This window comes from Macrobrachium nipponense, chromosome 14 (genome assembly GCF_015104395.2).
Source record: "Macrobrachium nipponense isolate FS-2020 chromosome 14, ASM1510439v2, whole genome shotgun sequence".
Taxonomy (NCBI): Eukaryota; Metazoa; Arthropoda; class Malacostraca; order Decapoda; family Palaemonidae; genus Macrobrachium; species Macrobrachium nipponense.
In genome coordinates this window covers 35,573,669-35,598,260 of record NC_087207.1, presented here as the reverse complement: position 1 = coordinate 35,598,260, position 24,592 = coordinate 35,573,669, and the positions used below count along the sequence as shown (strand labels likewise).

The following is a 24,592-nucleotide window of genomic DNA, read 5'->3' as shown; positions in this document are numbered from 1 at the left end:
CTTTGTTTTCTAATGTTCTTCCCCTAGGATTTTAAAGAGCTACTGTAGCATGAAACACTGCTTCCTGTGCACCAGAGGTCTAACCTCCTTTATTCTTATGGCATGATTTCGACTTACTTTCATAAAACAAGCAATATAAGAATGGTTATTAATGAGATCAGCATGAAAGAAAGACAACACAAAATATGCAATTTTCTCACTAGAAAGGAATGTTGAGAGTTCTCGCCAATCAGTAGTAGTACCCTTTTTTACAACTTCACCGATGAAATAATGATTTTTATCAATCAGAGAAACATTTATGAAGAAGAGACAAAACTGAAGCACATATATTAACCCTTTAACGCCGATTGGACGTATTAAACGCACAGTCCACATCCAGTTTACTGTACGTGGCCGGAGCTTCGAGCCAGAATTCTCTGCTGGCAGGGAGGAGAAGGGAGGTAGCCTCTGTCTCCTATAAAGCTGGGAGAGGTTTATCCTCTGCTATGGCCTAGAGAGTTAACTCCGTCACCTTGTCGGTGCAGGGCGACGGGACTCGATCCGGTGTCACGAACATGGTGTATGAGCCTTTGTGAGGCATTCACCTGGTGTTAACGCACTCCCATTCGGCCATGGTGCGTGCCCAGACAGCTTGGGCTTCGTCACTCGGGAAGATCACAGTCTCCTTTGGGACCTTGTCCCTTCTAACTAGTGCGTGCTCCGCTAGTCTGGCAAACCCGAGGAAGGGGAACTGGAGACCTTTCGGGTGGAACTAGAAGTCCTCCGGTGGCCGGGTCCCGCACCCTTCAATGGTTAACTTGCCATATGGGGCATGCATAGCAAGCCGCCATGGGTTATTTTTGTGGAAGGGTGGGAGCTTGGAAGCATCCGGCACTCCCATAGCGAGCACCGGAGATCCAGAGTGGAGAAAACCAGACATCATGTCTTGTAGTGGTTTGATCTGCTCGGCCACTATTTCAGAAACTGACTGGCCGGAGACCTCAGGTCTGGAGGCGCGTCGCAACGACTCAAACCTCTCGTCTACTGCCTCCCTGACCTTCGTCAATAGAAGGCTAGCGAGTAGTTCGTGGTCTACGCCGGACTCCGTTGCCTTGGGTTTGGCGGACTTCGATCTCGATCCCTTTGAAGGGAGAGAACTCTTGGCAGCAGGCGACTTGTCATATGATGTCGACGGCCTTGGGGCCAGAGATGACTCAGTCGCCGCTGACGGAGTCGGCTTTGATCCCTTGGGCAGGGATTTCGGTCTAACAGACTTCTCCTTGGGACGATCCGACCGTTAGCTGTCCCAGGCAGGGGTGGACTTAGAGAAGCCCCGGAAAGAAGAGGTAGAAGAAGGAGTTGGGCTAAGGAGACTACCTGCCCTCCCAGGGCCATGGGTTCGGTGTGGATGTTGATGGCAGCCACATCCGCCATCAAATCCTCTTGGTCGTCCGAAAAGGGGGCCGTCTCCGCTCGGATGGCAGCGATGATCGGGGCCGCCAGACGTGGCTGAAATGACACCGAAGGGGACCCCTCGAACAGAAGGGGACCCCTCGAACAGAAGGGTTCCCAGGCTGGCGTCCAAGATGTAGGGATGCCCCGATGGCGCGTTTCTCCCGTACCTGTAGACCCATCTCTTCAGGTCCGCCTTGGCGGTCTGGCGGGCATCCTCAGTCGACTGTCAGAGAGGAAGGGGAATTAACCTTCCAGACATAGGAAAACAGGTTGTTGGACAATATTGTCACATGGTTTATTACAATTTTCATCATAAAGCAAAACGAAGGGGGGGTTAAGATGCTTACCTGTCCATCCGTAAGGAGCATCACCATCTCGTAACAGATGGTGCAGGCCTCCGGGTGCCAAACCATATACGGCAACTGTCCCTCCTCGGCTACAAAGGGGACGGAACAGTTTGCGTGGGAGCGACACACTTCGTGCCCCACGGTCTCGCCGAGGGAGGCGGAGCATCCCGGCGACTGACAGCGCACCTTCTGTAATGGTAATTATTAATAAGTATCAACCTCAAGGAGTGCCGGAGCTACTCCGGCGAGGGTATGGAACTTAAACTAGATAAAGTTCAAGACTTACTCATTAATAAACATCTAATTCACTGAATAATTTCTTATATATATAAAGGCTAACTGCTTGGTCTCGGACTCGCTCCTGGATTTTATGTAGGTCTAGTACTTGGGATCCAATATCCGCTGGACTATGAGAAGGACAGGCCTCAACTCTGTAAGTCCGGCAGGACCGAGGTCTACGTATGAACGTAGGCGCTTACATTATCTCCAAGAATGAGAACTGAGCTATAGCAGGTTTAATGCGAAACTCCGGTGGCGGATGTGAGGGCGAGTCACTCTCCGTCGGCACCTCAAGGGTCCGGAGCTGTTCACTGTATGATCCCTCAAGGCTTAGCTCACCTGAAGTCTCATTTCTCTTTGTCCTAACCACTGGCTGTGGAATAGGCGGAGGTGGCGGGTCAGGGGAAGGTAATTACATAACTGACGTTGCCTACCTCTACAGAGGGGGGGTGGGAGCAAAGGCTCCTACCCCAATTCCACAGTTAGAGGAGCCTGATAAAGAGACAACGGAGCGGCGGAGCCACATATGTATTACTCGAAGCTATGTCCGTCATCCGGCGGGGCCGAAAGAATAGCTCGGAGCCGTAATACCCCTCACACCCGTCCCCCTTCCTCCACTTATGTGAAACTCAAGCGAACGTTCTTCACTAAGAGTACTAGTACCACGAGTTATAACGGATCGGCTAGGCCGAGCCTAGTAGTGGGTAGGGGGGGGGAGGGGTGGTCGGTCGTGAATGTCTGGCCCCCTGTCCGATCAGAGGTGGCCACCTATTAGCGGTTGTGTAGGCTACCACTGTAGGGGTGGTAGTGTGACTGGGCCTATGGCCCATCGTGGTTGGTACCGCAACCAGTTGGGGTGGCCACCATTAGCGGTTGTGTAGGCTACCACTGTAGGGGTGGCCTATGGCCCGTCGTGGTTGGTACAGCAACCGGTTGGGGTGGCCACTCATTAGCGGTTGTGTAGGCTACCACTGTAGGGATGGTAGTGTGACTGGGCCTATGGCGTGATCGTGATTGGTACAACAACCGGTTGAAGTGGCCCATGATCGAGAGGTATAGCCTACTACTAAGGATTAAACAGAAGGAGGCTAGGCCAAGACGAATGTTAACCAGACCTTTTACAGTACAGTAATACAGTATAGTATAATGATAATAATGGATATACATCAGACTTGATAATGAGGTACTATGGAAGAGTTGCAAGGGGTTCTTATATATATATATACATATACATATTGGGAAAATAACCGATATGGATTTAACTGCCTAACCGAGATTGCTAGCAACACGGAACGTCAGGTAAATTCTCCTCTAAGATATCATTATGTGGACAGTACCCTCAACTAAACCTACCAAATTCGAATTTATTCGATTCAGACTGGCCAGGAGGATAGATCCCATAAAATGAAGAGAGGCTTTCTTATCATTGATATTTCCTCTGAAGACCCTTAACTTCTTCAGGGAGAAGACATAAGAGTAACGGTTACGGACAGTTAGCCAACCTTAATAATATCGTTGGGCTGAACTGATGGGTGGCAACTCTCCCACCTCTTCAGTGAATTAATGAATAGGTATACGTATTTGCATATATTTACTTTCGAAAATAATAATAATTCATGCAAATTAACGTTGGTGAGAGAGAACGAGTTACCAACTCTCTCTCTCTCCTACTAAATAATAGACTGCATAGCATATCAATGATAGTAATAATATTATTATTATTATGTTGAGATCACTCGGATGTGCTCACGAGCTGGGGGGGTTACGAACGTTCCTAGTCTAGCCCCCAGACTTGCCCCAGAGTATGTTGTGAACGCGTTCGGTACTTCTACAACATAACATCTAATAATAGTAATAAATATAACATTAGAACACAAGAATTAGGTACTTTTAAATGCAAATAATATTTGATTATTCTAAAACATGCATACCTAATTCCCACGTGTTCTTGCTCATGATGCCAAAATGGCGGGGGGACGCCAGCTTCCCCGCAATACATTCTACGGGGCCGAAGGCCAATAAAGGAAGTCCCGCAAACTTATAATTTATGAAAAACAGAAATTGAGGTACTCAACTTTGGTGCGGAAGACATTTCAGCAGAAGCCATCACGAAAAAAGCACTCAAATCGCCGAAAAACACGAGTACGAAAAAAAGCGTCGTAGCTTAATGAGATCTAAAAACAGGATTGAAGATGGCGCTCGGGTCGGGTCGGGTAGTAGTAGTAGTAGCGAGAGAAAGGGGGAAGTAGTAGCCGTTGGGTCAGCTCTCCCCATGAGGGGGATTTTGGAAAGGATACCTCTAATTGGCAGGAGACCTGTGAAATGTGGCTTCCACTCGCCTTGTACTTTATACCCGACGCCCTTAGGGAGCTCTCGCGAGGGTAGTAGCCTCAGCATACCATGCTAGCTTTTTTCTCTGGTATATTTAGAACCTATTTATACTCGAAAAGTGGATAGCAGGATCCTTTTCACCGATGACATAGGTCTCTCCCCAAAAATAGATTTTTCCTTCTTCAAAATCCCTTAATTGTCTGTTGGGTGCCGATTGGACATATGGTACGTCGATAAAATTTTGTTTAAAAATTTGCAAAGAAATACTTATAGGCCTACCAGGCGAAAACTTTTGAATCACGCGCCTTGGGGGATGCTGGGAGCTCACGGATCAAGGCGTTGTTTTGTTTACAATCGTTACGCAGGCGCACAAGCGCGAATTTCTTTCTTATCGCACTAAAAAGTATCAGTGACACATCTCAGAAATTATTTTGTCACTTTGACATAATTTTTGCACCATTTTAAATTAGCCGTTACATGGAGTATCATATATGAAAATGTGCGCAATTTTATGTAGAATAAAACAATAAAATACTCATGATTGTAGCTTTTATCAGTTTTGAAATATTTTTATATAAATAACGATAAGTGTCAAAATTTCAACCTTCGGTCAGCTTTGACTCTACCGAAATGGTCGAAAAATGCAATTGTAAGCTAAAACTCTTATATTCTAGTTATATTCAATCATTTACCTTCATTTTGCAACTAATTGGAAGTCTCTAGCACAATATTTCGATTTATGGTGAATTTATGAAAAAAATAACATTTTCCTTACGTCCGCGCGGTAACTCTTCTGAAAAAAATCAGAAATGTTTTTGTCCGATTGTCGTAATGTTTGCACCATTTAAGATTAGCCGTTACATAAAATTTTATATATGAAAATGTGTGCAATTTCATGTAGAATACAACAAAAGATAATTGAAGGTTGTAGCTTTTCTCATTTTCGAAATATTTGCATATAAATCACGATAAATAGAAAAAAAACCACGTTTGGTCAACTTTGACTCTACCGAAATGGTTAAAAAAACGCAATTGTAAGCTAAAACTCTTACAGTCTAGTAATATTCAGTCATTTATCTTAACTTTGAAACAAATTCGAAGTCTCTAGCACAATATTTAGATTTATGGTGAATTTAAAAAAAAACTTTCCTTCCCTCCGCGCGCGGATTCTCCGCCGCAAATCTCCGAAATGCGTACGTCGCATTCTCATAATATTTGCTCAGTTTCATATTAGGTGTGTGCAATTTTATGTAGAATACAACAAAAAATAATTGAAGAAATATTTGCATATAGAAAATATATAAAAAAAATTTGACATTCGGTCAACTTTAACTCGTCCGAAATGGTCGAAAACTGCCATTGTAAGCTAAAAACTCTTACAGTATAGTAATATTCAATCATTTATCTTCATATTAAAACAAATTGGAAGTCTCTAGAAGAATATTTAGATTTATGGTGAATTTAAAAAAAAAAACATTTTTTCACTTCCACGCATTACGAATTCACGCATCATTTTGTGATAATATTTTCTCTGTGTTGCTTTGATCGTTTTACAATGTGTTATACAACAAAATGATCACAATTTAGTGTACAATACAACGAAAAAAAGTAACTCGTTAGCTTTAATCGTTTTGCTCACAGCGCGATTTTAATATAATTATATATGAAATTTTGTTTTCGCGCTATCATATATCGCATTATTTATGTATGATAATGATATTTTTTTCATTTCTGATGGTTGAATACTAAACTTCAGGCAATGAAAAAAAAGGAGCCAAAAATGAACTCTTAATCTTGAAAACTAAGCCCGCTGTGATTTTTTGAAAAAAAATATTTTTTCCGCTTTGGCGCTCACTCCGAGACCCCCTCAGCATACAGGAGACGATTTTTGTTATACCCTTTCGGCGTTAAAGGGTTAAACACTGGTACTGTAAATGTGATATGCTCTTAGAAATCGTGCCAAACCTATGACATGATTCAGTTAGTTATGTAGGTTGTCAGTTATAGAATACTTTAAAGAATCCCTATTAAAAATACTGTACCATCAAGTCTTACTTTCCAGACACCATGTAAACTATAGTTCCATATATTTTATGAGATGTTTGCATAATATATATTGCCCATCAAAATCAAGAAACTATTTATTAGTTGAATGTAGAATGCCACATTGGGATGAAAGCTTTAGCAGATCATTTTCAACTGAAGCTCTGAATACACGTCACATTAGATAATTTTCTGCAAACCGCCTCCTACTCTGGTTGTTCTACGTTTACAGTAGAACGAGTATTTTTTAATGGTAATAAGTTTTACAACACTAGAGGCCCTGGTATATATGTAGTAACTCGACAGGATGTATTTATTATTACAACTACTTTTAAATTATTTTTTCTGTCTAAGTCACATATCATACTTGTAAATGCAGTACTAAGTGGATTAGTAGGAATTCAAAGTTTATTTGCAAGCATTCAAATAAAATAGAATTAAGTAAACAGCCATCAATCATCAGCAGTTTTGTCAGGGCAGTGGTAAATGAAGACAACATTTCAGTGACAGACTATAGAATGTATACCCAGTTACTATATTAAAAACAGACAATATATTATGATAGAATATTTAAAGTACTTATACAGCATACAAACCTTGGCCAAGATCATGTATTAAACTACGGATATAAAAGCCTGGGCCAGAAGAAACAGTCAAGGCAAAATATGGTGGATTAAATTCAGTCAACTTCAACTCATAACAGTGAACAAATCTTGGCTTCAATTCAAGTTCAATTCCCTCTCTGAAAATAAATATGTTATATTAATACTATTCAAAATGCAGTTCTACCTAAATAAAAAATGAAATGGAGCAAAATGAAAAGAAAAATTATACCTGGGGGTGTAAAAGAATCACTGACCTCTAAATTCCAGCAAAGTATGTAAGACTATATATAAATAATTAATATGATATATACCTATACAGTATTTTAACTTCATATGGTGCAAGATGTGTAAATAATACTGGCAAAATTATTAGGAATTGTCCTGAATTATGATGATTCTCTGTAAATCCCGTTTCAAATCTACAATGCCAGCTTCTCTCAAATGTCTTCTGATTCAAAGTAAAATATTAAGCTCTAATTGTTGCATTTCTTGGTTATTCTCAAGTTTATTTCACCTAAATATATGGGTTCATTCCATACTTGCAATGGCTTTTTCCTTCCACTTTGGTTCATTTTGTACTTTAATAGGACCCTTCAAAATAACATACTACTATATGTTTAAAGTAACATTTCTTCTAGGTATACAAACTAGAGCCTTTTACATAAGCATATCCTTCAGCATGAGCTGGAAACAAGTCCTGAACTCAAAACAAGGTGTACTACCTGGTGGTTACAGGGGGCAGCAACTCTGTCCCAGCATTTCTTCCTTTGACCTCAAGGACAAAGCAGGTTGACTGAAGTGGGACTGGTTTCCATACTGCCAGGTTTATATAGTGGTCATTTTGTTGGGACAATCATTTGCCTATGGTTCTGTTGTTATGGTTGTTGCCTCCTTCCCTACCTGTTTCTTGTTTGCTATGGTAGTTTACATCTGTCACTATGACTTTAACAACATCAGTCAGTGGAAAGGTAGCGAGGAATACTACCCAGTACCCAGTCATCAATAGCCCAGCATGGAGTCAAGAAGCAGTTCAGCATAGAGTCAAGAAGCATTTAGCATCTTTCAGCAGCAGAGCATTGGGTATGCTTACCTGAGGGCCAATTGGAGCACCACTTCAAGTACTGTGGCTTCGCTGTCTGGAGTGCAACAATGATTTGGCGAGTGACTTAATCATTTGGAGTATGACTTTGCCTCCAGTCTGACCTGTTCCAGATATTCACAACATTTGAGTGTTCTGGTCTAAGTATGGTAGACTTGCTTGAGATGGAGTGTGACTTTGTTGGTTGGAATGTGACTTCACCTCAAGTCTAACATGTTTCGGATGTTCATTGCATTCGAGTGTTCTGGTCTGAGATGGCAGACTTGTTGATAGACCTAGAAACGGAAGCAATGTCCCCTGTAATCTCTTACTTGATCTGGCATGGGGATGCCTGAGTGGTAGAGCAAAGAGCTGGAACAAGGCTGTCGAGTTCTACTGGAGTAAGATCAGAAAACCTTTGCACCACCCATGAGGGTTGCACTAGTTGGAAGGCAGCTATAGCCAGCATTCAGATTATAGTTCTACTGCCAAAATACTGACTGGTTGCTCTATCAAGTAGCCACCTACATCTATGCCCAGTCCAGCATGCAAACAGATTAAGTTGCTGCTCTGCAAAGGGAGGAAGAAGAAAGGATGGAAAGGAGGAGGTCACTCTACCATTGGCCTCTGCCTTCTGCTCTCTGAGTACAATAGACAGGAGCTCCGTCCCAAATGAGCTGAATGCTCGAACAAACTGATGAGCAGCCACCACAACTTCCACAGAAAAGGAGTCTCAAAACCTGTGGGTGAAGTCCCTAAGTATGACGAGGTAAAGGTGGTCTGATACTTTAAACATATGCCCTCATTAGTACTATGTACTGAGAAGTTACTTTTAAATGACAGGTATGGTTTCATGTCATGAGTTTTTCCTGTATTATACAAGTAACTATTTGTTGGAGACATCATAGGCTTGTCTGAAACATCAGAAAGCCAGAAAGAAGGGATGTGTTCCAAACACCTACTTCATGTGTTTGCCAGTATACTTTCAAAAGGTGCCGACACTCTTGACACAAAAGGTAGGGTCCTATTTCAGTAGCACTAACAGTTAAAATTGGGCATAGAACCCTCTTGTCTGAACCATCAAAAGGTCCATGACTTTTCACCACAAGTCCATGGGCTGATAAATGGAAACTCTGATTATAGAGTCAGTCCTCTGCATCATCACGGATGATGGTCCACTTCCCCAGGATGGGAGAGTAGGTGACAGGAATCTCTCTGAGAGATTGCCAGTAGCCACCAGAATGGGAAAACCCACTCAGTAAAGGATCTGAAGGTTTTACTGGGGTATCTGACCCTGATCAACATGCTGCTGACCACCAAGTATGAGAGAGAGAGAGAGAGAGAGAGTGTAGCAGGAAAAGGTGTATGAGTTCAGAAAATCCAAAGGGGCCTGGGCATCCTCCACGACTGAGCAGGGATATGATCCAGAGTACAGAACAGTGTGTGGTGAATTTACCAAGCACAAGAGTAACAAATACTTTACTGTAGGTTTGTGTTCTTTATTACCAGACAACAGACAACTGAGGGCTGTAATGAGACTTTCCAAAGTAAAAAAACTACCATTATATTTCACAATAATGTAAAAGGTTGTGAACTGAAACACTTAACCTGAAAATAAAAGATAAAGTTTGAGATATGCACAATAAACTTAATATGTATCAATAATTCACAGATTGAAAGATGCAATAAATTCATGGCTGGCTTTTATGTCATTGCAATCAGACTTCTCCACATTACAATATATTTAAGGGAGCAAGGAGATCGACACAGCACAACTTACTCTGTGGCTATCCAGCTTAAGTACCTCAGTGCTTTGTTGCCATATCTGGCTACATGAACACACAAATTACTTCAGGATAAACTTAGTGGTTTAATATTACAATAATTAATAATCAACCTGATAATATACCTGTAGCCTTTACAGGTAAAAGTCTGTATTTACTTACTGGGGGGGGGGGGCAAGCCAGCCTCAATGGGTGGCAGTCCCAGGCCTGGATAAATAGGGAGGGGTGGTGTCAGGAAGGGTATCCAACCATAAAAACCCACGCCAGAACCAATGAAATGAGTCATGATATTGACAAGAATAGTGCTAAGGCGTACTCCATAAACAACGCACAGACACATCGCCCTAACTCTGTAACAAGGCGAGGGCTACTGCATCATGAGTGGGTGCAGCTAGAAGCGAGCTCTAAATGTGATCAGAATAGGCCAGCTCAATATCGGGTCTATGACAGGAAGAGGAAGAGAGTTAGCGAAGTTGATGAGGATAAAGAGAGTGGATATTTTGTGTGTGCAGGAAACTCGATGGAAAGGTAATAAAGTTAAAAGAGCTTGGGGATGGCTACAAGCTAATCTATAGTGGAGCAAATGAGCAGGGTAGGAATGGTGTTGGTGTAGTGCTGTCGGGGGAAATGAAGAATGCAGTGATGGAAGTGAGCAAAAAGAATGACAGCATTATGAGAGTGAAGATATGTTATGGAGGGGAAATTTTTTTTACATCATTTGTGCTTATGCTGCACAGAAGAAAAGAGCTGTTTTTGAAATGAAATGAATGAGGTAACACAAGAACTGGAAGAGCAGGAGAGGATTGTAGTGGGGGCAGACTTTAATGGACATGTTGGAATTGAGAATGATGTAACTGAACGTGCGCAAGGAGGACATGGGATCGGGGAGAGAAACCCAGAAGGAGAATGTATAGTAGACTTTGCAATGTCTTTTGATATGGCAATAGTGAACATGTTCTTCAAAAAGAATATAGGGCACTTGATAACATACAGATGCACACAAATAGATTACTTCCTTTACAATAGATCAAGACTGGTGGAAGTTAGAAATTGTAAAGTTATGCCAGGTGACTAAGTGGGTCCCCAACATAAGCTCCTTTGTATGGATTTGAAGATGAAAAGAGAAAGGAAAACGAAAATGAATGGGGTAAAGAAAATCAAGTGGTATAAATTGTTAGGGAGGGATGATGATAAGAAGAAGAGAGTTAGGAGAAGAGTGCTGGGAGAGGTTGAGCTGGGAATTGAAGATGTGGGAGAATGGTGGAGGCATAATGCATCAGTGATTAGAAGACATGGAAAGGAAATACTAGGGGAAACATCTGGAATATCATGAGAGGAAAAGGAGAGCAGGTGGTGGGGGAAGAAGGTGGGGGAAGTGGTGAAGGGTAAAAGGGAAGCAAAGAAGAGATTTAAAGAGTCACAGCTAGAGGAGGCTAGGGAAAGATTAAGAGAAAGAAACAAAGAAGTAAAAAGGGTGGTAGATCAAACTAAGGCACAGGCATATGAAGAGGTTCATAATGAACTGGAAACCAAGGAAGGGTTGAGTAAGATGCTCAAACTGTCAAAAGTAAGAAATAAAAGAATGAAGGACATCACCCACATTAAGCAAATGAAAGACAGGAATGGTACGGTCATAAAAAAGGAAGAAGACATCCTGAAAAGATGGAAAGAGTATTTTGAGCAACTGCTAAATGAAGAAAATGAAAGACTTGTAAGAGAGGATGGACAAGTAAACATGGGAATGGTAATGGGGATCTCTAAGGATGAAGTGATACAAACCTTAAAAAGAATGAGGAATGGGAAGGCAATAGGAACCTGACTTAATCCCAGTCGAAGTTTGGAAAGCCTTAGGAGAGGAAGGGGTAGACATCTTGTATGATCTGATGGTAATAATATTTGAACAGGAAAAGATACCAGAAGAAGGGCAGGAAATCATATTGATATAGGTACCAAACTAATGTCTCAGATGAAGATTTTGGAAAGAATGATAGATGGCAGGCTAAGAGAGGAAGTGAGAATAGGGAAGGAAATTCATAGACCTTGAAAAGGCCTATGACACAGTGCCAAGGCAAGAAATTTGGAGATGTTTGAGATAGAGGATGGTGCCGGAAAAGTATGTCAGAATTATTCAGATTTACAGGAATGTGCATACTAGAGTAAGAAAGCAGTGTTGGGGAGACAGACGGATTTGAGATAGGAGTTGGATTACACCAGTGGTTGGCACTTAGCCCATTCATCTTCAACATCGTGATGGATGTATTGACCAAGGACGGTAGAGAAGCAGTGCCATGGTTCATACTATATGCAGATGACATTGTGTTGTGTTCAGAAGTGGAGAGCAGCACTTGAGGAGAGAGGAAGGAGAGTAAGCAGATCAAAAAACGAATATATGTGTTCCAGTATTACTGAGGATAGTGGAAATAGCATAAGATTGGGTGGGGAAGAAATAAAGAGAGTACAGAAGTTCATGTACTTGAGGTCCATATTAGAGGATAGTGGAAGCATGGACCAAGAGGTGAGACATCAAATTCTGGCAGGATGGAATAACTGGATGTCTACATCAGGGGTCCTCTGTGACAAAGTTTCTCTGAAATTGAAGGAAAAGTTTCATAGGACGGTGGTCAGTCCAGCAATGTTATATGGAACAGAAACAGCAAGTATGAGGAAAACAGAGGAGAAGAAGATGGATGTAGCAGAAATGAGAATGTTGAGATGGATGTCGGGAGTGACAAGAGAAGATTGGATTAGAAATGAGTATGTAAGAGGATCGACAAAGGTAGTTGAAATATCAAAGAAAATACAGGAGGGAAGGCTTCCATGGTATGGACACCTGTTACGAAGAGAGGAACATCATGTTGGAAGGCATACAAAGGAAATGGAAGTGCGGGGTACAAGGAAGAAGGGAAGACCAAGAAAGAGATGGCATGATTGTGTAGGGAAAGACATGCTATGGAAAGGTACTGGCGAGAACAATGAACAGGACAGAAATTGATGGAGATGACTCATTCATAATGCCGACACCATATAAAAATGGGTTAAAGCTGGCAAGAAGAAGAAGGAAGTACAGGCAGTCCCGAGTTATTGATGGACTTGGTTATCGGCGATCCGGTTTTATTGCGCCTGTCTAGCATCATAAAATCGGCAATAAAATCGGCAATTTATGGAGCCATAACAGACCGAGTTCCGGTTATCTGCACCATAAGGTGCCTTATGGCACACCATAACATACCTAACAGAGGCCCCATAATGGTGCTTATGGCGCTGATAACCGGTTATTGGTTGGCGCCATAAAGCACCGACTTCCGGTTAATGGCAGTTTTTGCTTATCAGCACCCCCTCGGGAACGGAACCCCCGCTGATACCCAGGGACTGCCTGTACCACTGTAATATATTAAGCTAACTTTAAAATGAAATTACAGTAACTTTAATTTCATTTACAAGTTAGCTTAATACTTGGGGAGCATGATTAGGGTCATATTTAGTGCTCTAACCCTAGAAAAAAGATTTACAGGCAGTCCTCGGTTATTGTCTGAGTTTTGTTCCGACGAGCTTGATAGTGAGCGAAAATCGCCATTAACAGGAACTTGGCAATTTATGGCGCTTATGACACCAATAACCAGTTAGTGGAGCCTCTGTTAGGTATGTATCAGAGCCATAACTCTATTATCGGTGTCGATAACTGGAAATTGGCGCATTATGGCACCAAAAATTCTCCATTTTATCGCGCTATACAAGTGCCATAAAACCGGATTGCCATTAACCAAATCTGCTGATAACCAGGGACTGTCTGTCAGTGGAACTCAGTTAATGGCAATTCGGTTTTATGGTGCTTCTCTAGCACCATAAAATCAGCAATTTATGGCACCATAACAGGCCAAGTTCTGGTTATCAGCACAATAGGGTGCTGATATTAGAGTTATGACGCCATAACATACCTAACAGAGGCACCATTAACCGGTTATCGGCACCATTAACCAAAATTTGGTGGCATAAGTCTCATAAATTGCAGAGTTTCAGTCAATGGCGGTTTTTGCTTATCAGTTCACATAGATTTTTTCTAACAAAATTTTGTCTCAGGTTTTGTACATTTCCTTGGATTTCATACACTCAGAAACGCTCCTTCCAGGGTCCACTGTGTGACTAGTCCCATACTGAGCACCCAAACACAGCGTCCCGTGTTCTCTCGTGACCCATTCTGCTTTTTTGTCTTCATTATTTTTTTTTGCCTTTTTGTGCTTTTTTATTCAAGTGCAACTACTAAATAAGCAATCATGGGGCCAAAGAAAGTTCCAAGTGCCAGTCCTTCTGTAAAAATGGCGAGAAACCCTATAGAATTTAAGAAAGAACTCATAGCAAAGTGTTGGAGGGTGTTTCATGCCCATCACATTAAGAAAATGCCTACAACTGCTGCTGTTAGTGAATTTAAAGCCAGCAGAGGCTGGTTTGAAAAATTCAGAAAGAGAACAGGCATACATAATATGCCTACTTCAGGGATTAAGGGCATATTTGCAAAGTGGAGTGATGTAGATTTGTGGAGAATTATCATCCCAACAAAAATGTTGTAAGCCCCTTCACTCCGTCTTCCATATGCTAACAAAAGTCTTCCATAAAGATAAGATTGATATTAAATGTTCATTATTCATTTCATTTTTAATTTACATTAATTTCTCATTGTTTTCTGTAAAACTGTTTATTCCCTATAAAATTTATTTTTTAAAAATACTACTGGGGGTCTGGAACACACATTAATTGTAAGGCACTCCTTATTATCAGAAGACTCAGTTAATGGCGATCCGGTTTTATGGTGCTAGTCTACACCATAAAACCGCCAATGTATGGCACCATAACAGGCCAAGTTTTGGTTACTGGCACCATAAAGTGCCAATAATAGAGTTATGTTGCCATAGCATAACCTAACAGAGGTGCCATTCACCGGTTATCGGCGCCATTAACTGAAACTCGGCGCCACAAATCGACGGGTTTCGGTTTACGATGGTTTTCGCTTATCAGCACCCAAATCCCCACCAGGCAGTCCCCGGTTATCGGCAATCCGGTTTTATGGTGCTTGTCTAGCACCATAAAATTGACAATTTATGATGCCATAATGGGCCGAGTTCCAGTTATCAGCGCCAAAAGGCACCATTAAGGTTTCTTATGGGTGTGTTTACGGCGCCAATAACCAGTTACCAGAACCATAAATCACCGAGTTTTGGTTGATGAGGGTTTTCGCTTATCGGCACATCCCCGGGAATGGAACCCCTCTCCCCTGATAGTTGGGGACTGCCTGTATTTACATTATTCCTTCTGAGAATTATTGTTTCGGTTTTCATACATTTCAGACTTCGTGGGAGGTTTCAGAACGAATTATGTACAAAAACCAAGCTTCCACAGTTATTATTATTATTCAATCTTATTAATATTTGAAAATACAGTCAAACATCGTTTTTGTACGCCTCTCTTTTCATACGTTTCGGTTTTCACAGACTTTTTTCTACGAAATTTTGTCTCAATTATCGTATGTTTCCTCAGTTTTCATACACTCCAAAACGCTCGATCAGGGGCCCAGCGCATGACCAGGCCCCATATCAAGCGCCCAAACATAGCATCCTATCTTCTTTCATGACTCATTTTGCTTTTGTGTTTGTTGTTTTTGAGCTTTTTGTGCTTTTTTTTTTATTCAAGTACAACTGTTAGAGTTCCATTTTTCTCTTTGTTATTATTCAGTCTTTTTCTTTTGTAGTTTGGTGTCACGCTTCAGGTTCGATATTGATAAAAAAAAAAAAAAAATTCAACACTAACAGTTGAAACTGGGGATATGAATATAGAAAGAAACACTAACACAATAAAGGTTTATTTACAAGCGTACTAACAAAGATAAATGCAGAATGGTGTCTCCTATTTACATAAAAAAGGCAAAATCTTACAATGCGTGAACTGGGGAAGAAGTGAGCTAATTCAAATACTTGCTGGCCAGTTTTGCGACTCAAAGCGATGGCTTCACAAAGAGAGAACTGCGATTGCAGACGTCTTCTTGACTCCGTATTGCAGAAAATAATGTCTATTCTTGATACTCGAAGGGCAGGAACTTCTCAAAACCTCTTGCAGAATGTTTCTTCTCTGAAGTCTTGCTCTACGTTGAAATGCCTCGGTCGTCCACTCCCGGACGACTTGACCAGATCCCGATTAAACATTTGAGTGCCTTTTCTCTCTGATCCTTCGTCAGTTCCTTCTTCTCTTATCACTCTCTGATGATCTCTGGTCTCTGCTGCTGAGCTCTCACTGATAAACTGATCTGTGACTCTTACTGATGATCTCTGATCTCTCCTACTTCGTCAGTCGTATTTATACGGCAATCTGGGGGTGGGGCTACCAGCGAGTGTCACAGGTTCCCAAGATTACGGGAACGATTTAGAAGAATCTTGAAGATGTATTGCATCAGAAATCGCGGCGTTTCTCACGACACTTCGGCGCCTGTTGCATTCCCCAACACGCCCAACGATTCCAGAAAAATCATGAGAACAGGCGCCTCCAATACATGCACGAATGCCTCTGTGCTGTAGAACTTCTTGAAGATGAGTTTTCCTTTCCCTTAACTCGCATTTCTTTGCTATGAAGCGATTACCATTACATGTGCCCCCAAAAAAGAAAAAAATGAAATAAACTGATTTTATTCTTTTCTAAAGAGAAACAAGAATTAAACAGCAGGGGAACAATTCTGCATAAAGCTTTAATCCAGTCAAACATGCACGCTTCTCCACTCACACACTCACTTGTGTGAAAACAGAAAATGGTCATTAGGCTACTCATTCTGAAAACTCTAGAGAGGCTATTAGCTATCACATTATCCTTTCCTCCTACTTTTTCCATTTTCTGAACTCCGATTAAAACTTTGAAATACTAAAACACTTCTTGTGTTTTCTCAAAATTAATTTCTCTCAGTAACACTGTCACATAGAACTCTGGCGGTGGCCAAGGTACAGGGTGTTCTTTATGATTCTGAAGCAAATTTACATTTATTGACTTTGCTCTACTCTTACCCATATTAATTCCATAATGTACATTTCCCCTTTCCTCTAACACTGAAAAAGGACCTTCGAACTTATAAAGTAAAAAGGGGCTTTCTTTCGAGACTAGTAGTAAAACTTTATCTCTTACACACAAACTTCTCTTTTTTGCTCTAAGATCATGTTTCCCTTTAGTTTCCCCTTGACTTCCGTTCTCCTTTGCTAGTTGCCAAACATCTCTTAAATTGTTTTTATAATACTCCAAATTAGTTGTGCAATTTTCTCTACCCTTACTTACAGGCAAAGGTCTGACCATATTGATAAATACATTCTCAAAAGATTTGCCTACTGAGGGAATATTACTCAACGGAACTCAGGGAATTACTTGATTCGGTTTTCCGGCAATTTGATATTCATGACAGCTTAAAACATACCTCTTTACGTCACTTTGCATTTTAGGCCAAAAGTACGCCCTACTAATACACTTGAAAGTTTTAATTACTCCCAAATGTCCTTGCTCATCATGTGCCAACTTCAAAACTAATTCACGAAGCTTCCTAGGAACCGCTAATTATTCGGTGATTTCCCCTTTACTACCTGACTTAGGACAAACATAACGACACAAAACTTCGTCCTTTAAACAAAAAGTTTCCTTACACACATCATCGAGATCATCATCCAGCTCACATTCAAAAATTCGGGTTAGTGTTTCATGCTCTCTCTGCAACTTGACTAGCTCATCTATGCCTAATTCATCACCGTAACTAGTACTAGATACTGGTACATTTACTACGTTACCCTCGACAGCTACACCTTCCGTTTGGCTATCACTGTCAACAATAGTCAGGTTTCTCAGCCACACTCATGCCAAGATCAACCTCGCCACCTCTATCACACTCGTTTGAATCCACGAACTCACTCTCGTTCGAATCCACAAACTCACACTCGTTCGAATCCACGAACTCACTCTCGTTCGAATCCACGAACAAATTATGACCGTAGTGCATGTCTGTATCTAAACCTGACCTAGTTACTACCATTTCAGGCACTGGAATATCCCTCACAACAGGAATCACATTCTCAGATAAATCTAAGTCATTACCGACAATAATGTCAACGCCATTAACGGGCAACCTGTCAACAACTGCAAGTTTCACTTCTCCTGACACTACCTGACTTTCTAAATTCAACTTCAACAAAGGACAAAGAACACAAGTGTTAGGAAATCCACCTAACATGACTTTTTCTTCATATTGATTTCTGGCCTGTCTGGCACACTCTCTTTCCTAATCAGTGAGACAGCAGCTCCTGTGTCTCGAAGCAAGACTATTTCTCTTGAACACAGACCTCCAAGAGAGGAAACTACGCCTTCTGACAGAAATTCACCAAAAATTTTCCTAGTTTCTCTCATCACATCATTCCTATTTGACGAAAGGTTAACTAGCGATACTGGTTTCTTACCGTCCTCCCTTTCTACTGCACAATTTCTTGCTAAATGCCCTTTCCCATTACATCAGAAATAAGTTAATTCTGAGCCACTAGATGCCACTTTACTCTTGCAAACCTTAGATGTATGACCTGGTTTTCCACATGTATAACAGGAATAGTCACTTTTACTTGCATTGCTATTACTAGAATTGAAACCGTTACCGCATTGTACTCTACCAGACGAAGGATCATTTCGTTTCTTACCAACACTCAAATTATGAGTTAGACTACATTCGTCAGCTAACCTAGTTACTCCTGCGAAAGATGTTTTCCGCCTATCTTCTATATAAAGCTTAATCTCAGGGGATATGTTATCTGAAGTTTTCTAACAACACTAAGTTCTTCAAATCATCAAAATCATCAACTTTAGCAGAAGTTAACCAATCAAAAAACAGCCTTTCTAACTTCTTACCGTATTCTACATACGTAATATTTTCATCCTTTCTCAAATTTCTAAATTTCTTACGGTACGCCTCTGGTACTAGCCTATACGCGCTAAGAACAGTTTCTCTCACAATATCATAATTATCACATTCCTCCTTAGACATGCAACTATACACAGTAAGTGCCCTACCACTCAAAACTGACTGTAAATATAAAGTCCACATTTCTTTAGGAAAACCTACTCGTTCCATTAACTTCTCAAAACACATGAAATATGTTGTAAAATCTTCCTCATCAAACTTTGGTGCTAATTTCAACACTGCACTGATACCTAACCTATCAGCTCCGTCTTCGTTTTCGCCTGTCCGACTGTTATGAGTACTTTCCCTTAACTGAGCAATTTCCAACTCATGCATACGCTCTTTCTCTCTTTCTTCCTGCTGCATTACCAACATTTCTACCTCTTGCTGCATTTTCCTCACTTCTCTCTCAGCCGCTCTTTCATCTCTCTCATACTTTTCTCTTTCTTTCTTTTCAACATACTCACGGAGATCATTCCCCTCTAGACCCAGAAGCTTACCTGACTCAATAAACTCTTTCAGCATCTCACTCATTCTGGTTCTTTCTATATTCTCCCTGTTTCAAACTGTTATGGTGTCAAAATATACTGGCAAAGGTTGCCACAAAATGTCACGGACCGAGAGAGAGAGGTCCGCTTCAGGTCCGATATTATGATAAAAAAAAAAAAATTCAACACTAACAGTTGAAACTGGGGATACGAATATAGAAGGAAACACTAACACAACAAAGGTTTATTTACAAGCATACTAACAAAGATAAATGCAGAATGGTGTCTCCTATTTACATAAAAAAGGCAAAATCTTACAATGCATGAACTGGGGAAGAAGTGAGCTAATTCAAATACTTGCTGGCCAGTTTTGCGACTCTAAGTGATGGCTTCACAAAGGGAGAACTGCGATTGCAGACGTCTTCTTGACTCCGTATTGCAGATAATAATGTCTATTCTTGATACTCGAAGGGCAGGAACTTCTCAAAACCTCTTGGGGAATGTTTCTTCTCTGAAGTCTTGCTCTACGTTGAAATGCCTCGGTCGTCCACACCTGGACGACTTGACCAGATCCCGATTAAACTTTCGAGCGCCTTTTTCTCTCTGATCCTTCATCAGTTCCTTCTTCTCTTATCACTCTCTGATGATCTCTGATCTCTGCTGCTGAGCTCTCACTGATGAACTGATCTGTGACTCTTACTGATGATCTCTGATCTCTCCTACTTCATCAGTCGTATTTATACGGCAATCTGGGGGCGGGGCTACCAGCGAGCATCACAGGCTCCCGAGATTATGGGAACGATTTCGAAGAATCTCAAAGATGTATTGCATCAGAAATCGCTGCGTTTCTCACGACACTTTGGCGCCTGTTGCGTTCCCCAACACGCCTGACGATTCCAGAACAATCATGAGAACAGGCGCCTCCAATACATGCGCGAATGCCTCCGTGCTGTAGAACTTCTCGAAGATGCATTTTCCTTTCCCTTAACTCGTAATTCTTTGCTATGAAGCAATTACCATTACATTTGGTTTGTATTTGCTTCTCTTTTAATTTTGTTATATGGGTTTATTCTTCATCTACAATGCATTGAGTTTAAATCTCTTGTAGAAACTTAAGTGTTTCTGGACGTCTTGCAGATTTCTTAATTCATTTCATTCAATTTCTTTTCATTTAAATTAACTTTCTCTCAGGAGGGTTTGGATTAGATTTGTTTCATTGGATTCTGGGCAAGTTAAACACCATGTTGTTTATCTTAATTATTATTATAACACACACAAATTCACTGTCCAATCACACACAAATTTTCACAGGGTAACCGGAGTATCAACCGACACGTTTTGCGTCCAGAGGTGAGTTCCTAACTGACTTTTCTGTCCTTTCCAAATGAGGTCTGAACCTCTTTCTGAATTTCAGACTCCTCCTTCTTTGCTACTGGAGAACACCCTACTTTTTCATAATTGGTTATTCTTGAACGCCTACAGCTTCCGGTGCCATCCCAGGGCGAATCCTAGTGGTTGTCGTGATCCATTGTAACCACCCACTTGATGTGTCAAAGTTCACACTTCCAGCTTGCCTCATCACTTTTCTGTTGTGGCAAAGGTGCTGGTTTTATGGTTCTCACTTTTTAAACATCCTATTTTGCGTTCAGTTTCTACCCCTCTCTCTACCTCTCCTTCGCCTTCATCTACCATAACTCTACTAGTAGATTTCCCTAGCTAATTTATTCCCTACATAATTATTTCTTCTGCTTTACATGCTTTACACAACTGCTAAATAAGCCATCACGGGGTCAAAGAAAGTTCCTTCTGTAAAAAAGATGAGAAACACTATTGAATTTAAGAAAGAACTCGTAGCAAAGTGCTGGAGCCTGGTTTGGAAATTTTGGAAAACGAATGGGCATAAATAATGTGCCTACTTCAGGATTAAGGACATGTTTGCAAAGTGGAATGATGTAACAAAATTTGTGGAGAATTATCATCCCAACAAAGAAGTTGTAATCCCTGTCTCCAACATGTTTAATGACAATGCCGTGTTTAACTTTGGGCAAATTTTGAAGAAATGCCAGAAACAAATGTCTCTGGACAGTTTTGTTGTGCGACAGGGGTTCAGTAACTCTCAAGCTGTTCCTAGTGTCCGTAAAAAAATGAAGAGGGGAAGTAACCTTAGATAGTGCCAGTAAAAAATGAAGAGAAGTAACCCCAAATAGGTCCTTGATACCCAAAGTCCTTCTGGAGGGAGATTCCACTTCCAAACACTAACTAATCCTCCTCCCTCTCCATCTTTGCTACGCTAGAAAGTGTTTTCCATAAAGATAAGAGTAATGCTAAATGCTCATTTACTCATTTCATTAGTCATTTACATTTATTTCTTATTGTTTTCTGTATGTAAAACTGTGTTTATTCCCTACAATTTTTTTTACATGGGAGGTTCCAGAACGGATTATGTACAAAAACCGAGCTTCCACTGTATTAATAGCATAAACATATATTCGATGAATTTTTAATTACTATACAGTTATATTATTAATATTATTTTTATTATTATCATTATTTAATTTTATCATTATTTGAAAATATTAATAAACATAGAATTATTATTTTTACTATTTAATGTTATCTAATTTACACATAAAAGCTTGAAAACATATAAATTAAAGATACAATTAAGCAAAGACTTTAGCAGGGTTTTTCGAGGACTTGAAAATGTTCCTTCTGCGTGTCTGTGGTAAACTTGCATATGATATATAATTAGTTATATTCCAAGACATCATAAGAACATTACAAATTAGTTAATGTGATTTGTCTTCTTAAAAAGCTGATTACAATTGTCCTTGTCCCACAGAACTAAAATTAACAATCCCCTACAGTGTCCACCTTGAACTTTCACCAATGCAGCTTTGAGCAATGCATTTCAGAAAGTGGAGAGTTCAGGGACACTCCCACCTCAAGGTCCTGTTGTCCAACAGACATATCTGAACACTTCTGATATCCCTGCTCAATGAGCAAGCTGGGAGGGAGGATTACTGGGGGATGATAGGTGCTATTCAGTTGCCATTGAAGTGAAAACAATGTGTCACTCATGCAGGACAAGCTTTCTCAAATAAATTTTTTTTTAAATGTAGCTGAGTTGACCAACTAAAGTAAGTAATGGTGATTTTATGGAAAAAAAAACTAATTTTCTTTAAAATTTATGAACATTTGCTGTACTCTGGAAAGTTTCACTACTGCTTGTAAACTTGGCTTTCAAGGTCATGGTATGTCATATTTTAAAGGGATATTTGTGCTAATAAATTTATTAACTGATAATTGCCACAATATGTTGCATGGTTGTAAAGAGAATAGAACATAGAATTTAGGGCAAAGGCCTAGCGCTGGAACCTATGAGGTAATTCAGCACTGAAATGCTAAGTAACAGTTAAAAAGCTTGCATCTGCTTTTAGGAGAGGGTGGAAAGTAAGATGAAAGAAAGAAAATATGAACAGAGGTACAGTTAAATGAATTAAAAAGGTTGCAGCTAGAGGCCGAAGGGACACTCCAAAGAACCTTAAGTATTTTTACAGTGCAATGCGCACTGCATGAGGTGCACTGATGTCACTACCCCACCCCCTCCAGGGGACACAGTTGTCACTGCATTAATTTATATTCTGTGAACATGCCCTGGCACTTTGCTTAAACACTAATATCAGCAAGGACAGAGAAAGTTTCTGCAAATCATTTTAAAATAAAGTGTTTGCAAATACAGAAATAAAAATATCAGAATGAGTGTAAGCAGGGTTGAGTGCTGCCAATTTGTGTATGTGTGCGGGTGTGTGTGTGTGTGAAACTTTTTGTGGTACCATATTATTAAAAAAATTTTAAAAATTAATTTTTTCTCATACAGTACTGTTTCCCAGCCCATGTTCAAATAGTACAATCAGAGCCATCAGTTCCAGAAAAAAATAACTTTCAGTGGGAAAACCAGATTTAGTAGTATGGGGAACTGGTTCTTGACCCTGAATCCACCACAACATCAAAACCATCTAACTTGGTTTTGTTACTTGACAGAACGATTACCTGACTTTCCCAAGGTTTTGATAAAGGACAAATAGGCGATCTCTATTCTGAAGTAATTAAGCCTCTGAAGACATTAGAAGAAACAAGTCGACAAGGTAAGGTAGACACATACTATACAAACTGAGTGAGTCTAAGATGAAAGCAGGGAGGACACCCGGAAACACTCAGGAATTGTTTGCCAGCTTAAACATTTGAACTGGTTGACAGTCCCACTGCAGACCAAATGGCCTTGCTTTCTGGGTCCTACATCAGTTGCTCTGGTGTTTGCTCAAGGAACATGGCACACAATCAGTACAAACAGTACTGGTCAACCTATTTGTATGACTAATGTGGTGACATCTCAACTAGATGAGGTTACTAATGAATGGGTACAAGCACTGTCATAAGAATATAACACTAGAGCTCATGGCAAGTCAGAGATTGGACAGGGAATAGCATGATTGCAGGTAAGCAGATCATCCTGGTATCAGTGAACATCACTTGCAGACCTTTGTGTGTAAGGGCCGGGAACTGTGAAAAAATTGAACAAGAGGGTAACACTGGCTCAGCCAGGTATGTTTCAGGTGATAAAATGAGTTGAAGGGATAGAAGCAATCTCTTGTCTATGACAGCAGGCTGGGACGGCATACCGAGTATACTTGGTAACATCTGTGCCAGCCCCACTTATGGTCTTTACATCACAATGGGTGGCCTAATACCACTCTCTCCCACAGCCTGGGAAGGCCACTCACTCAGTCTGGCTAGACTCCTTGTGGGCAATTGACAATGATGAGAGGATGTGTAAGGAAAATGCTTGAGAGAGATTTCTCCCTGCCCCTAGTTTGAGTCTTGCTTCTCCCTAGCAAGAGAACTGATATGGGCTAAGATTGCTTTTGCTGTTGTCATAGGTGCTGTTTGGTGTTGCTAGGGCACCCCCCACAGTAGGTAGAAGAGAAGTGGTTTGCTAGACTGCTGAATGGCAGTGAATCCTCTGATCCAGAGGTCAACCTATTACCTGATCCAAAGTACCTACCATAAGTAAGCTGCAACCTCACCAGTCAGAACAACTACCTCACCTCTCTATAGAGAGCCCAGACTATAATGTGGTTTAACAAAAGAGCAGTAACTATTTCCTGAACATCACTTGGCTTACAAAAAGGCAAACAATCTTTGTACCAACTACGCAGAAGTGGTTCTGATATGAGGGTAAAATCC

The 24,592-nt window shown here is 40.7% G+C and overlaps 1 protein-coding gene across 5 annotated transcripts in view; it reads right to left on the bottom strand.

The window, feature by feature from the left end:
• LOC135226461 (pseudouridylate synthase TRUB1-like) overlaps positions 1-24,592 on the bottom strand; it is a 159,635-nt gene that overhangs the window by 29,886 nt on the left and 105,157 nt on the right. For all 5 annotated transcript variants that reach the window (XM_064266059.1, XM_064266057.1, XM_064266056.1 and 2 more), the window contains exon 6: positions 7,031-7,176. In XM_064266059.1, the coding sequence (XP_064122129.1) occupies positions 7,031-7,176 (146 nt within the window). The remainder of the gene's footprint in view (positions 1-7,030; positions 7,177-24,592) is intronic.